Genomic DNA, 15,482 nt, shown 5'->3' on the forward strand with positions numbered 1-15,482 from the left:
TGACCCAGCAACCACAGCAGTACGATAGCTGTAGGAGAAGAGAGCATGTTAGTTACAGTGATGGAGAGAGTAAGCACACAGTTACACCACAGTATGCATTCTTCCATATACTGTACACACACCTGCCGCGACACACTATCTTAGACAAATGGTACGTGCAGAGAGAATCAACACCACTCACAACCGAACAGACTGTATTTGAATAGGGAAAGTATAAACATAAGAGCCATGGAATAGTCGTTGTAACTTGAATCTCTCATAGACTACCTGATCTAGCAGCATGTTCCAGTGATATATTAAATTGTTTCACCTTCCAGGACAGGATTGGTGCACCCCCTTGGCTACAGTTGGCACTATGCATGACAATCTACTCTGCAAAAGCTTAACTCCTCTGTCCTCATACAACCACTCTGGAGCCTAAATCTGCAGTATGCCTGTCATATAGGAAATCAATCGATGTTCACAGATAGCGGGATGGGATGGCTAGACTGTCACCAGGAAAGGAACTCGGCCTATAAACCCCACCTCCCACTGTCTGTCCTCTGTGGACTGGGCATTGACAGGCTTTATTTCCTGGATATGTGGGACAGGTATTGTCTGTCACCCGGGCCATGTAGTTCCCATTGAACTGCAACGACACTTTACCTGTGTTTTCAGGTGTCAGACAGCTCCCACCTGCTCACTGTGTATTTTAATGGGAGATGGTGAGTGTCAGGTAGTCAGCAGGGGACCCTTTCCTGATGCAACGGGCGATAGGCGTTTGTGTTGGATTTGCTTGGTGGGTGTGCTGATCAGCAAGAGTTTTTATTTTTTATTTTTACCTTTATTTAACATTTATTTAACTAGGCAAATTCTTATTTTCAATGACGGCCTAGGAACAGTGGGTTAACTGCTTGTTCAGGGGCAGAACAACAGATTTGTACCTTGTCAGCTCGGGGGTTTGAACTTGCAACTTTCGGGTTACTAGTCCAACACTCTAACCACTAGGCTACCCTGCCTCCCCAGTGAACAGTGAACTCACTCCCAGCATAGCATGTTGGGGAGGGAGGGCAGGGGGAGTAGGTTGTCAGGGTGTTTGGTGTTAAAGTACACTATATATACAAAAGTATGTGGACACCTCTTCAAAGTAGTGGATTTGGCTAGTTCAGCGACACCCATTGCTGACAGGTGTACAAAATTGAGCACACAGCCATGAAATTTCCATAGACAAACATTGGCAGTAGAATGGCCTTACTGAAGAGGTCAGTAACTTTCAACGTGGCACCGTCATAGAATGCCACCTTTCCAACAAGTCCGTTTGTAAAAGTCCTGCCCTGCTAGAGCTGCCCCGGTCAACTGTTAGTGCTGGTATTGTGAAGTGGAAACATCTAGGAGCAACAACGGCTCAGCCGCAAAGTTGTAGCCCGCCGGGTGCTGAAGCGCGTAAAAATAGTCTGTCCTTGGTTGCAACACTCACTACCGAGTTCCAAACCGCCTCTGGAAGCAAAGTCAGAACAATAACTGTTCATTGGGAGCATCATGAAATGGGTTTCCATGGCAGAGCAGTTGCACACAAGCCCAAGATCACCATGTGCAATGCCAGTCGTCGGCTGGAGTGGTGTAAAGCTCTCCTCCATTAGATTCTGGAGTGGTGGAAACGTGTCATCTGGAGTCATATATCACACTTCACCATCTGGCAGTCCAACGGACAAATCTGGGTTTGGCGGATGCCAAGAGAACGCTATCTGCCCCAATGCATAGTGACAACTGTAAAGTTTGGTGGAGGAGGAATAATGGTCTGGGGCTGTTTTTCATGGTTAGGGCTAGGCCCCTTAGTTCCAGTGAAGGGACATCTTAACACTATAGCATACAGTGACATTCTAGATGATTCTGTGCTTCCAACTTTGTGTCAACAGTTTGGGGAAGGCCCTTTCCTGTTTCAGCATGACAATGCCCCAGTGCACAAAGCGAAGTCCATACAGAAATGTTGTCGAGATCAGCGTGGAAAAACTTGACTGGCCTGCACAGAGCCCTGACCTCAACCCCATCACACACTTTTGGGATGATTTGGAACGCCGGCTGCGAGCCAGGCCTAATCGTCCAACTTCAGTCCGACATTTGGGGGAATTCCACTACTACTACTATGAATGGCCAGACACTCTACAGTGTAGTCTACACTGATGCACTCTTTTTCCATCATACATGTATCCAACATCTAGATCAGAGAGAGAGGGAGAAAGAGCAAAGTTGTGAAACGTGTGATTTGATGTAAAACATAATACTAACTATTCCATAAAATCTACTGCACAATCCTCTCAGAAGTTCTATGTGGTGAGATTGTCAAAACACGTGAGTGATTATGTGTATGTAAATGTAACTCTAAGCAACAAACTGGATAATAAAGTAAGTGGTGGAGAAGAGAAAATAATTGAGATTGGGTTACATCTTCCAGTAGGTATAGTTAGGAATGGATTGGCATGTCTTCAACACTGTATGTGTGACTTCCCCCAAACGTTACAATTTGCATGTCTTGTTTCCTTCAAATGCATGCAACTGTATTCATCCTTGCCAATTATGGTGCAACATTTAATAATATATAAGGACGATGATAGTCTCTTCCAAACAGTTTTGTATCAATACAGATTTAGACAAAGATTTCTAAATATGCAGTGCATTCGGAAAGTATTCAGACCCCTTGACTTTTTCCAAATTCTGTTACGATACAGTCGTATTCTAAAAATGATTTTTTTACTCTTCAATCTACACAGAATACCCCATAATGACAAAGCAAAAAGAGGATTAGACATTTCTGCAAATTTATACAAAATAAAAACAGAAATATCTTATTTACATAACTATTCAGACCCTTTGCTACGAGATTCAAAATTGAGCTCCGGTGCATCCTGTTTCCTCCATTGATCAATCCTGCGATGTTTCTACAACTTGATTGGAGTCCACCTGTAGTAAATAATTTGGAAAGGCACACACCTGTCTAAATAAGGTTCCACAGTTGACAGTGCATGTCAGAGCAAAAACCAAGCCAAGAGGTTGAAGGAATTGTCCGTAGAGCTCTGAGACAGAATTGTTTTCGAGGCACAGATCTGGGGAAGGGTACCAAAACATTTCTGCAGCATTGAAGGTCCCCAAGAACAAAGTGGCCTCCATCATTCTTAAAATGGAAAAGTTTGGAACCACCAAGACTCTTCCTAGAGCTGGCCGCCCGGCCAAACTGAGAAATCGGGGGAGAAGGGCCTTGGTCAGGGAGGTGACCAAGAACCCGATGGTCACTCTGACAGAGCTCTAGAGTTCCTCTGTGGAGATGGGAGAACCTTCCAGAAGGATAACCATCTCTGCAACACTCCACCAATCAGGCCTTTATGGTTGAGTGGCCAGACGGAAGCCACTCCTCAGTAAAAGGCACATGACAGCCCGCTTGGAGTTTGCAAAAGGCACCTAAAGGCTCTCAGACCATGAGAAACACGATTCTAGGTCTGATGAAACCAAGATTGTACTCTTTGGCCTGAATCCCTAGCATCACGTCTGGAGGAAACCTGGCACCATCCCTACAGTGAAGCATGGTGGTGGCAGCATCATGCTGTGGGGATGTTTTTCAGCAGCAGGGACTGGGAGTAGTCAGGAGAAGGATCGATGAACGGCACAAAGTGCAGAGAGATCCTTGATGACAACCTGCTCTAGAGTGCTCAGGACCTCAGACTGGGGCGAAGGTTCACCTTCCAGCAGGACAACAGCCCTAAGTACACATCTAAGACAACGCAGGAGTGGCTTCGGGACAAATCTTTGAATGTCCTTGAGTGGCCCAGCCAGAGCCCGGACTTGAATCCAATCGAACATCTCTGGAGAGACCTGAAAATAACTATGCAGCGACACTCCCCATCCAACCTGACAGAGCTAGAGAGGATTGGCAGAGAAGATCGGGAGAAATTCCCCAAATACCAAGCTACCCAAGAAGCCTCAAGACTGTAATCGCTGCCAAAGGTGCTTCAACAAAGTAAAATACTGAGTAAAGGGTCTGAATACTTACAGTACCAGTGAAAAGCTGTCAAGGCAAATCGGGGCTACTTTGAAGAACCTCAAATATAAAATATATTTTTATTTGTTCAACACTATTTTGGTTACTACATGATTCCATAGGTGTTATTTCATAGTTTTGATGTCTTCACTATTATTCTAAAATGTAGAAAATAGTAAAAATGAAGAAAAACCCTTGAATGAGTAGGTGCGTCCAAATTGCCACAGTTAATGTGCCATTTTTATTTTTAATAAATTAGCAAAAAATGTCTAAACCTGTTTTTGCTTAGTCATTATGGCGTATTGTGTATAGATTGAGGAAAAAACGTAATCAATTTTAGAATAAGGCTGTAACGTAACAAAATGTGGAAAAAGTCAATGGGTCTTAATAGTTTCAGAATGCACTGTAAGCTCAAAAGATCATTGTCATGACAGTGCATTATGGGCTGGTGGGCCAAATCTTATCTCAAACCAGGAGAAAATAAGAACAGTGGGCAAATGAGTGACAGGTATTCCAGTGTTGCTCTTCCTATGTGGAAAGCTACTACTGGCATTTTGAAAACAATTCAAATTCACCTGAATCAACTCTGTTTATGCTTATTTTTTATTTAGTTATCATGCATTTGAATATAATTCTCCCAAAAGGGCACATGACAATAGGACAGCAGCTGAGATATGGCTGGAACAAGCTATCAGCAAATCATCATCTACTACTGGAACTTTCCTATCAGTTCTATAAACTGTTGTTAAGCACTGAGCACTGTATTGTCATTGCTGACTTCCTTCTCATGGTTTCCAGAATGGATCTGAACGACCAGATGCCAGCCTAGTCCAGTTGACATAGAGTCACAGACGCCCCAACCCCTGACCAGAAGCGGAACCCGGGATAGAGGGGGCCAGTAAAGTCTGTCTGGAGGGAGTGGATGAGATGGGCCTGGTTGTTGGAGATCCTGTAGAAGGCCAGTACTCCTTCATGTTGGTCCAGGTACACCCCCAGCCTGCGAGCCTTGGTTGAACTTAGCTGGGTCTCCTTCCCAGCATGCCACATGGAGAAGCCCGTCCCAGACCAGTTCAGGCTCCAAGACTGCTCGTTGTAGCCCAGCCTGCTGCTGTCGTCAGCCTCCTTCCTGCCCAAGTCTCTGTAGGCCACGCCCATAGTGATCTGAGTGACAAACAATAAAAAAGTAAAATAGTCATAGCCAAAATAGTGAAAACTAGTCAATTGATGATAGATTCAAATCAAGGGCACCTCTCAAGTACATAACATAAGTTGATGTGATCTTAATGACGACCATAGAAATATAATTAGATTGAGTGTGTACCAGTGGAGGCTGCTGAGGGGAGGACGGCTCATAATAATGTCTGGAATGGAGTGAATGGCATGGTATCAAACACGTGGTTTCCATGTGGTTGATAACATTCCATCGACTCCATTCCAGCCATTATTATGAGCCGTCCTCCCCTCAGCAGCCTCCACTGGTGTGTACGCATGAGTTTTCGAGTCAAACGTGGTCGTAGCCTGGGACACGGGGTCCCTTCCAGTAATTCTATTTCTATGCCAGTAATAACACACCTTCTGGCCCGTCCACTCTGTCTCCCAGTAGTAAGGGCTTCCAGCCAGGGGCTCCCTGCACAGTATCTGTCTCCAGTAGATGAAACGGTCGGGGTGCTCCGGCTGGTTCTGCTTCTCTGCTTTCAGAGTGGCTTTACGATCCCCATCACCCAGTTTCAGGTGGCGGTACGCAGTGTTGGGGTCGAATGTCGGGTTTAAGCAAACTACATGGAGAAATACAGGAAAGACTGGTGATGCTATTGTCTTCCTTTGTAGTCCACACTCACTTTTTTTTGTCTGAAGATCTGAAGACGCTTCAACTGTGAATTTGGCTACATTTCTATGACTATTTAAAGGGTGGAAAGCAGTAGGGGTATTCACATTTGAGCATTTCTTCTCTGGTTTTTGGCTCTGGGTTTGCCAAACCAACAGTGGTCACCTGGTTCACTAAAAGGGAGAGAAAATAAAAATGTTTGTGAATAGCTGTTTTTATGGTTATTATGAAACTTTAACTTTTTTCAGAATACTCAATGCATTTATGTACCTTGAGGTCTAGGTGGAGGTAGCCAACTAAACTCAACGATTTATGATCAAGTTGAGTATGGGTGGACTGGAGCTCCGTCACATACATTTTAAAAATAAAAAACGACTGATTTCGACACCCAAAGAACAGCTCACAATGTGTGTAATTGCGGGCTATTCTCTGGGAGCTGAAATAAAAAATGTTTTAAATTAAAACGTCTATATGTGACGTTGGAGCTCCAGTCCGCCGACACTAGTCGCCGCTCAACTCCGTGGAGTTGAATCGGCTAGGTGCAGGTAGAGGTGAAGGGTTTAATGTTATTTCACATACTAAAATGCAATAAGGGGAAAGCATCTTTAGTCTGTTATTAAAGGTTGATGTACTTGATAATCTTCTCATACAAAGACTGAATGAAAAATGTACCTGTGTTCAGTCGAGGGTTTGATGGCACCTCGGAAGCTGCAGAGAGATTAACACAAATAAAAAAAGACTAACATTCTGATAGGAAATGGCAGCTGCAACTTTCTGTGTTTTCTTTAAAAAAAAACATGACTTGTAGATGCTTACCTGTGTTTTGTGTAGCCACCTGATTGTTGTCAGTAGATGCTCCGTTCCCTGCAGCTTGACCACTGAACAACTGAGATGGACTAAGAGTGGCATCATTCACTACAAGCAAGAAACAGTTTGAGTAATATTGAGAAGCATATACTGCTCAACCTTTGAGCATTCTCAACAGAACCAACACAATCAAAAGGGAAAATAGGAAAACAGGTCCTAATTTCCCTGTATATGTTTCAGGCCATTGAAAACGCCCATGGACTCACCAGTTCGGAAGAGCTTGGCCATGCTGGATTTACAGAGATCCTTTAGTCCATCTCTTAGCTCTTCCATCACGGTTTGAATCTCAGACACAATGACCTCCTCACCCAGCCCTAACCTCTCCCTGCCCCCATTCTGTGTGAGGGGCTCCAGGGTGAAGAAATTCTGTGAAGGATGATAGATTAAGACAATAACACCTGGTGGTGAGGATGGTCATTGGCACTTGTCTGAATAAAACTGTCAACATCTCAATCCCATTATCTTGTCCCCTTGTACCTTTAAGAAGCAGATGTGATCCTGCATGCTGGCCAGTCTGCTGAGTTCCTGGTCTTTCCTGCGGAGCTGGGCCAGCTCCTGCTCCAGTTTGTGTATGTGGCCCTCAGACCGGCTGCCCATGGAGGCCTCATAGGTACAAAGCAGCTCCCCGACCTCAGTACTCATCAGCTCCACACTCTTCACCAGCTCAGAGAAGAGCTCTACACCCTCCTTTTGTAGGGCATGGACTGAGCTCTGAGAAGAGAGGGGACACAGACATTGAGAGAAGCAAAGCAAAAATGGAGGGATGGATAGAGGGGGGGAGATGAGGAGGAAGTGAAAGAGAGGACAGAGTGTTATGAAACTGTGACTAACTACTAGGCTCTGACAACAAATGTTGTAACCACAACATATTTTACTCATGCCATTGATGAGGTGTTTCCTTTACTTTGTGGAGCTGGGCAGCTTGTGGGAACTCCTTGAGCTCCTTCTCCATCTCTTGGATCCTCCTCTGTGTCTCGGCCTGCATCGGAACTAGTTCCCTCTGCACATAGGGACACAGTATACAAAAACACCGGATTCTCTCAAGCACCCAGTATTTTCTCAAATTCAGATGATGCCGTTATATTCAAATAAAATAGTTGTGGCAACAGACAAAACACAGTCATGGTTCTTTACCTTTCTCTCCTTCCTCTCCTCTTCTGGCTTAACCACACGGTGGCCCTTGTGTCCATGACGACAACACTCGTCACACACACATTCCTTATCGTCATGGCAGTAGAGCTCTAGGGGCCGCTGGTGTTGAGGGCAAAGCCTGTGGCTGACGACTGGCAGCTGGGGGTACATCCCCCCTTGGCGTAGGCCTGTGTCCGCACACACCTCCAGGTAGACAGGCGTGGATGGTGGGGCAGACGAGATGGAGAGGTAGGGATGCTCCTGGATGCCCTTTCTTCTCAGTTTCTCCATGGCCTCCACTAGCACTGTGCTTTTGGCCAGAGAGGGCCGTGGGGTGAAGACCTGTCTACACTGGGGGCAGTTACACTGACCCTTGGCCTCATTCCGGTCCCAGTGCCCCTGGATGCAGGGCAGGCAGTACGTGTGACCACAGGGCAACGTGGCAGGGTCACGTAGCGTTTCCAGACAGACAGAGCACACAAACTCCTCCTCAGGCCATGCTGCAGTGGCCATGGTGGTGGGAAATGTAGGTCCTGGAGATAGAGTTGACCACAGTCATTCTAAGTAAGACTGACAATGCTTCCCAAATGTCACAGCATGCTGGTTAAAACCAAAATGGGCTGGGCTTGGGTTGGGTTGGGTGAGGCAGGAAAAACAGGTAAGACCGGAAAGGAGTTTCCAAAACATTCTGACTGATGTAAGGGTTTGGCCGGGGTAGGCCGCCATTGTAAATAAGAATTTGTTCTTAATTGACTTGCCAAGTTAAATAAAAGTTCAATTCAAAAGGCACTCGCACATCTGAGCAATCTTATTTGCAGGTGCATGGCAACAGTTGAACAAGATGAAGGATCAAGGAACCGCACAGTGCTCTTGATAGTATCACTGATATTTAATTATCTTACGTATCGGCCTCATACGTAAGATAATTAAATATCAGTGATACTATCAAGAGCACTGTGCGGTTTCCTTTTTCCTTCAATAAAGGTTCAATAAAAATGAATGTAAAAAAATGTCACAGTCACATTGATGAGTCAAAAACACTGTAGTTGCAGGCCCGCCTCAGTTGTCTACATTTTTTAAATAATCTCAAGGAGGTAGACCAACAGGTTTTTCACCTTCTCCAAGAAGGAACCACATTTTCACCTTCTCTGTGGATATAAATAGCCTAGTTCTTGTTAAAAAAAATACACTGCCTTTTCTTTTGGGGTGTTTCTATAGGCCACCAAGTGCTAACAGTCAGTATCTAAATAATACAGTATGTGTGAAATGCTTGATAGTGTATGTGATGTAAACAGAGATCTACTTTCTTGGGGACCTGAATATTGACTGGTTTTCTGTCAATATTTTATAATCTGATCCTAGAGGAAAGTCTGCTCAAGAGGAAGCTTCTCACTGTAACCAGTGCCTGTAATCTGGTTCAGGTTATTAATCAACCTACCAGGCTGTTTACAAACACTACAGGAACTATATCATCCACATGTATCGATCACATTTTTACTAACACTGTAGAACTTTGTTCTAAAGCTGGATCCGTGCCCATTGGATAAAGTGATCACAATACAGTGGCTATATCCATTAAAGCCACAGTTCCAAAAGCTGGGCCTAAAGTAGTGTATGAGATCATACAAAAGATTTAGCTGACTCTTATGTGGATGATGTTAAAAATATTTGTTGGTCTGATGTGATAAATAAGGAGCATCCAGACGCTGCACTTGATGAATTTATGAAATTGCTTCTTCCAATTATTGATAAACATGCACCTGTTAAAAAACTGTTAGAACTGTTCAGGCTCCATGGATTGACAAGCAATTGAAAAACTGTATGGTTGAAAGAGATGGTGCAAAAAGAGTGTCTAATAAGTCTGGCTGCACCTCTGACTGGCTAATTTACCGCAAATTGAGAAATTATATGACTAAACTCAACAAAAAGAAGAAACTGTATTATGAAGCCAAGATCAATTATATAATGATTATCACATTTTTTCTTGTAGAGTACTTTAAATGAAACTATGGGCAGAAAGACAAATTCAACTCCATCTTTCATAAAATCAGATGCCTTATTCATCACAAAACCATTTGATATTGCCAATTATTTTAATTATTGCTTCATTGGCAAAGTGAGCAAACTTAGGCATGAAATGCCAACAACGAACAGTGAGACATCGTATTCATGCATAAAAAAATGAAATAATAAAAGAAAAGCATTGGGTGTTGTAAAGTTAGTGTGGGAGAGGTGGAAAAATTATTGTTATCTATCAATAATGATAAACCGATTGAAACGCTATTAGCGCACACCACCGCTAACTAGCTAGCCATTTCACATCGGTTACACTGGCCCAGAACAGAGCGGCACGTCTTGCTCTTCATTGCAATCAGATGGCTGATATAAATACTATACATGCCAGTCTCTCTTGATTAAGAATTGAGGAGAGACTGACTGCATCACTTCTAGTCTTTATAGAGAAACATTAAATCTGTTGAAAATCCCAAATGGTTTGCATAGTCAACTTACACACAGCTCTGACACACACACTTACCCCACCAGACATGCCACCAGGGGTCTTTTCACAGTCCCGAAATCCAGAACAAATTAAATAAAGCGTACAGTACCATATAGAACCATCATTGCATGGAACTCCGTTCCATCTCATATTGCTCAAGTGAACAGCAAACCTGGTTTCAAAAAACAGATAAAGCTACACCTCACAGCACAACACCTCTCCCCTATTTGACCTAGATAGTTTGTGTGTATGTATTGATATGTAGGCTACATGTGGCTTTTGTCATTTAAAAAAAAATTGATGTAGTTCTGTCCTTGAGCTGTTGTCTATTAATGTTCTGTATTATATCATATCAGGAAAAACTCCCTAGAAAGGCAGGAACCAGGAAGAAACCTAGAGAGGAACCAAGCTATGAGGGGTGGCCAGTCCTCTTCTGGCTGTGCCGGATGAAGATTAACAGAACATGGCCAAGATGTTCAAATGTTCATAGGTGACCAGCAGGGTTAAATAATAATAATCACAGTGGATGTCAAGGTTGCAACAGGTCAGAACCTCAGCAGTAAATGTCAGTTGGCTTTTCATAGCCGATCATTCAGAGTATCTCTACTGCTCCTGCTGTCTCTAGAGAGTTGAAAATAGCAGGTCTGGGACAGGTAGTACGTCCGGTGAACAGGTCAGGATTCCATAGCTGCAGGCAGAACAGTTGAAACTGGAGCAGCAGAACAGCCAGGTGGACTGGGGACAGCAAGGAGTCATCAGGCCAGGTAGTCCTGAGGCATGGTCCTAGGGCTCGGGTCCTCCGAGAGAAAGAAAGAAAGAAAGAGAGAGAGAGAGAGAGAGAGTTAGAGAGAGCATACTTAAATTCACACAGGACACTGGATAAGACAGGAGAAATACTCCAGATATAACAGACTGGCCCTAGCCCCCCGACACATAAAATACTGCAGCATGAATACTGGAGGCTGTGACAGGAGTGGTCGGGAGACACTGTGGCCCCATCCGACGATACCCCCGGACAGGGCCAAACAGGCAGTTAGGATCAGCTTGATCTCCCCCTTTAAATAAAGGACGAACCATGGCTGACTTCCAAGCAATGGGAACCTCCCCAGAAAAGAGAGACAAGTTAAAAAGGCCAGAGATAGACTTGGTGATGATAGGGGCAGCAACCTTAAAGAAGAAAGGGTCTAAACCATCTGACCCAGATGTTTTTTTGGGGCCAAGTTTCAGGAGCTCCTTTAGCACCTTGGACTCAGTGACTTCCCAAAGGGAGAAACCTTGTAGCGGGGCAGGGGGAAAAAAGGGACAAGCATCAGGGATAGTTGCATTAGAAGGGGTGGGAGATGAGGAAATGTTGGACGGGCAAGGAGGCATGGCTGAGTCAAATAGGAATCCTGACTAAATGAAGTGGTGATTAAAGAGCTCAGCCATGTGCTTCTTGTCAGTATCAACCACATCATCAACTTTAAGGGACGGGCAGCTGTGAGGAGGAGGGTTAATTCTCCAGGTCTTTAAAAATGTTCCAGAACTTCTTGGGGTTATACCCACAGAGAGAGAACTGCTCTTGAAAGTAACTAACTTTGGCCTTCCTGATAGCTTGAGTGCACTTATTTCTCATTTGCCTGAATGAGAGCCTGTAAGCCTGAGAATGTGTGTGCTGAGCCTTTCGACTAATGCAATTCTTGAGGTGGAGTAACTCTGCAAGATCACGGTCGAACCAGGGGCTGAACCTGTTTTTAATGATAATTTTCTTTAGGGGGGCATGTTTGTTAACAATACCACTGAAAATATATTTTTAAAGTGTCTTCGACAGGGATCAAGCTGATTTTATACCATTTTACATAGGCAAGGTCAAGAAGGAAGGCTTGCTCACATACACACACACGTCCAAGTTTTTTAGCAAGCGTCTATGACAAATCAGGACAGGTCGTTTCACTGAGCAGCCATTACGAACACAAACTGTAAAACAGTGATCACTAAGGTCATTACAGAAAACACCAGACTGATACCCATCAGGATTATTTGTGAGGATAACATCAAGAAGAGTAGCCTTCTCTAGGTGTTTGGAGTCATACCTTGTGGGATTGGTAATAATCTGAGAAAGATTTAGGGAGTCCCATTGCTTTAGGACTTGGTCAGGTGGTTTAAGCATGTCCTAGTTTAGGTCAACTAGCAGGACAAATTCAGACTTAGTGTAAGGGGCCAGGGGAGAGCTTAGGGCAGGTAGGGTACAAGCCGGTGCTGATGGAGGACGATAGCATCCAGCAACAGTCAACAAAGAGCTATTTGAAAGTTTAATACTTAAAACCAGCAAATCAAATTGTTTGGGGACAGACTTGGTGGACACAACCGAGCACTGAAGGTGATCCTTGGTAAAGATTGCCACTCCTCCACCGTTAGAAGTCTGTCTTGCCGAAAAAGGTTATAACCAGAAAGGTTAACATCAGTAGTCAAAACACTCTTCCTTAACCACATCTCAGTAACAACCAACACATCTGGATTGGAGCTGTGAACCCACACTTTCAATTTATCCATTTTAGGTAATAAGCTTCTAGTGTGAACATGCAGAAAAACCAGGCTTTTACGAGAGCATAAATCAGTGAAGCAGATATCAGAGCACAAGTCAGAATTGGGGCTAGCAACAGTAGATGTGCCAGGGAGTACATCCACATTTCCAGATATCATCAACAGTAATACAATCAGGGCACAGCATAGGACAGGGAGAGCTCTGCAGTGCGAATTTATGACATATGAATGTGCATCAGATGGCAACAAGATCATATTGTACAGCAATTTCATCAGGTAACATGAATACAAAACCGGCGAGAGGTGGTTAGAATGGGATGGGAGGCCAAAAGTCTGTCTAACCAATAGAGAGTCAGAGTCCCGAGTGTGGGAACAAACATAAGTCTGTCCCACGGTAGGGTAAAGAAAGTTCGTAGTCAACAAAGCATGCAGGAGTCATGGGGGGGGGGGTGTAGCAGATTACTTGCATAAAATGCCGGTGGTAGGCCCTGAACAGCAGGAGGTGGCTTCAAGGCCTCTGGATTTGGGTGGGGTAGCCTACCATTTGTTGGGCTCAAAGGCTTCGTAACATCTTGCTTCACATGTCAGTGCTAATTGAAGTTGTATCTCTTCGTCCTAGCAAGCTTGGTATCCTTAGCATTCAGTCCTTATAAAGTCAAATGTATCATTGTAATGTATTTTTCTTCTTGGCTTTTGAAAGTAAAAAAATAGCTTCAGACTAAGCATTACTCACTCAGTTCCAGGTTGGATGGTGTTTTGTTTGTTTGTCTGCTGTATAGGAAGTAAGTGGGCTGGGGTAAATAGATATTGGGGAAATTGTTAATTTTATTATAGGCAGAGCAGTGGTCACAAATGTGACACTTATTTTTTTACATACAGTACACACACACACATCCAAAAGTATGTGGACACCTGATCGTAGAACATCTCATTCCAAAATCATAGGCATTAATATGGAGTTGGTCCCCCCCTTTGCTGCTATAACAACCTCCACTCTTCTGTGAAGGCTTTCCACTAGATGTTGGAACATCTCAACAAACCATTTATGTATGAACCTCGCTTGGTGCACGGGGGCCATGCCAATGACGAAACAAGAAAGGGCCTTAGATTCATCCGTCAGACTGCTAGATGGTGAAGCATGATTCATCACTCCAGAGAATGCATTTGCTCTGCTCCAGAGTCCAATGGCGGAGAGATTTACACCATTTCAGAAGATGCTTGGATTGGGCATAGTGATATTAGGTTTGTGTGCGGCTGCTCGGCCATGGAAAGCAATTTCACGAAGCTCCCAACGACCAGTTTTTGTGCCGATGTTGCTTCCAGTGCCCGTTTGGAAATCGGTATTAAGTGTTGAAACTGAGGACAGGCGATTTATGCGTGATTCGGCACTCGGCAGTCCCGTTCTGTGAGCTTGTGTGGCCTATCAATTCGCAGCTAAGCCGTTAAGGCGCCAAGAGGTTTCCACTTCAAAATACCAGCACTTACAGTTGACCGGGGCAGCTCTAGCAGGGCAGAAATTTTACAAACTGACTATGACGGTGCCAGATTGAAAGTCACTGAGCTCTCTTCAGTAAGGCCATTCTACTGCCAATGTTTGTCTATGGAGATTGCATGGCTGTGTGCTCGATTGCATACACCTGTCAGCAAAGGGTATGTCCACATATACAAATACACATATCTCAGACTGGCCTTCTAGGCAGAGTGTCTCTGTCCAGTGTCTGTGTTATTTTCCCTATCTTAATCTTTTCATTGGCCAGTCTGAGACATGGCTTTTTCTTTGCATCTCTGCCTAGAAGGCCAGCATCCTGGAGTTGCCTCTTCACTGTTGACATTGAGACTGGTGTTTTGCGGGTATGATTTAATGAAGCTGCCAGTTGAAGACTTGTGAGGCATCTGTTTCTCAAACTAGACACTAATGTACTCCCACTCTTTCTATTCTGGTTAGCCAGTTTGCGCTGTTCTGTGAAGGGAGTAGTGCACAGCATGGTACGAGATCTTCAGTTTCTTGGCAATTTCTTGCATGGAATAGCCTTAATTTCTCAGAACAAGAAAAGACTGACGAGTTTCCGAAGAAAGTTCTTTGTTTCTGGCCATTTTGAGCCTGTAATCAAACCCACAAATGCTAATGCTCCAGATACTCAACTAGTCTGAAGGCCAGTTTTATTGCATCTTTAATCAGAACAACAGATTTCACCTGTACTAACATAATTGCAAAAGGGTTTTCTAATGATCAATTAAACTTTTTAAAATTATAAACTTGGATTAGCTAACACAATGTGCCATTGGAACACAGGAGTGATGGTTGCTGATAACGGGCCTCTGTACACTCATGTAGATAATTCATTAAAAATCTGCCGTTTTCAGCTACGTAGTCATTTACAACATTATCAATGTCTACACTGTATTTCTGAACAATATTATGTTGTGTTATTTTAATGGACAAAAATGGGATTTTCTTTAAAAATCAAGGACATTTCTAATTGACCCCAAACTTTTGAATGGTAGTATATATATATATATATATATATATATATGTATATAATATATATAACACACACACACAAAACGTCCTCTCACTGTCAACTGCGTTTATTTTCAGCAAACTTAAGATTCAACAACTGAGACAA

The 15,482-nt window shown here is 43.7% G+C and overlaps 1 protein-coding gene across 1 annotated transcript; it reads right to left on the reverse strand.

Moving 5' to 3' along the window:
- Window positions 1-4,594: 4,594 nt before the first annotated feature.
- On the reverse strand, window positions 4,595-8,419 carry ftr86 (finTRIM family, member 86). Its single transcript, XM_024442312.2, has 9 exons — window positions 7,836-8,419; window positions 7,606-7,701; window positions 7,179-7,412; window positions 6,908-7,067; window positions 6,651-6,749; window positions 6,507-6,542; window positions 5,942-6,007; window positions 5,582-5,784; window positions 4,595-5,170 (listed from the first exon to the last, which is right to left on the reverse strand). Exons 1-9 carry the CDS (start codon window positions 8,343-8,345, stop codon window positions 4,835-4,837), a joined length of 1,740 nt encoding a protein of 579 aa, XP_024298080.1. The 5' UTR covers window positions 8,346-8,419; the 3' UTR covers window positions 4,595-4,834.
- Between the last annotated feature and the right edge of the window lie 7,063 nt (window positions 8,420-15,482).

Source organism: Oncorhynchus tshawytscha, linkage group LG13, assembly GCF_018296145.1.
Source record: "Oncorhynchus tshawytscha isolate Ot180627B linkage group LG13, Otsh_v2.0, whole genome shotgun sequence".
Lineage (NCBI taxonomy): Eukaryota > Metazoa > Chordata > Actinopteri > Salmoniformes > Salmonidae > Oncorhynchus > Oncorhynchus tshawytscha.

Coding starts and splice junctions, on each gene's coding strand:
- ftr86 (XM_024442312.2), bottom strand. CDS start 8,345: ATGGCCACTGCAGCATGGCCTGAGGAGGAGTTTGTGTGCTCTGTCTGT. Junction 6,750..6,907: donor GGCCAAGCTCTTCCGAACTG/GTGAGTCCATGG, acceptor TCTTGCTTGTAG/TGAATGATGCCACTCTTAGT. Junction 5,171..5,581: donor CAGAGTGGACGGGCCAGAAG/GTGTGTTATTAC, acceptor TTTGTCACTCAG/ATCACTATGGGCGTGGCCTA.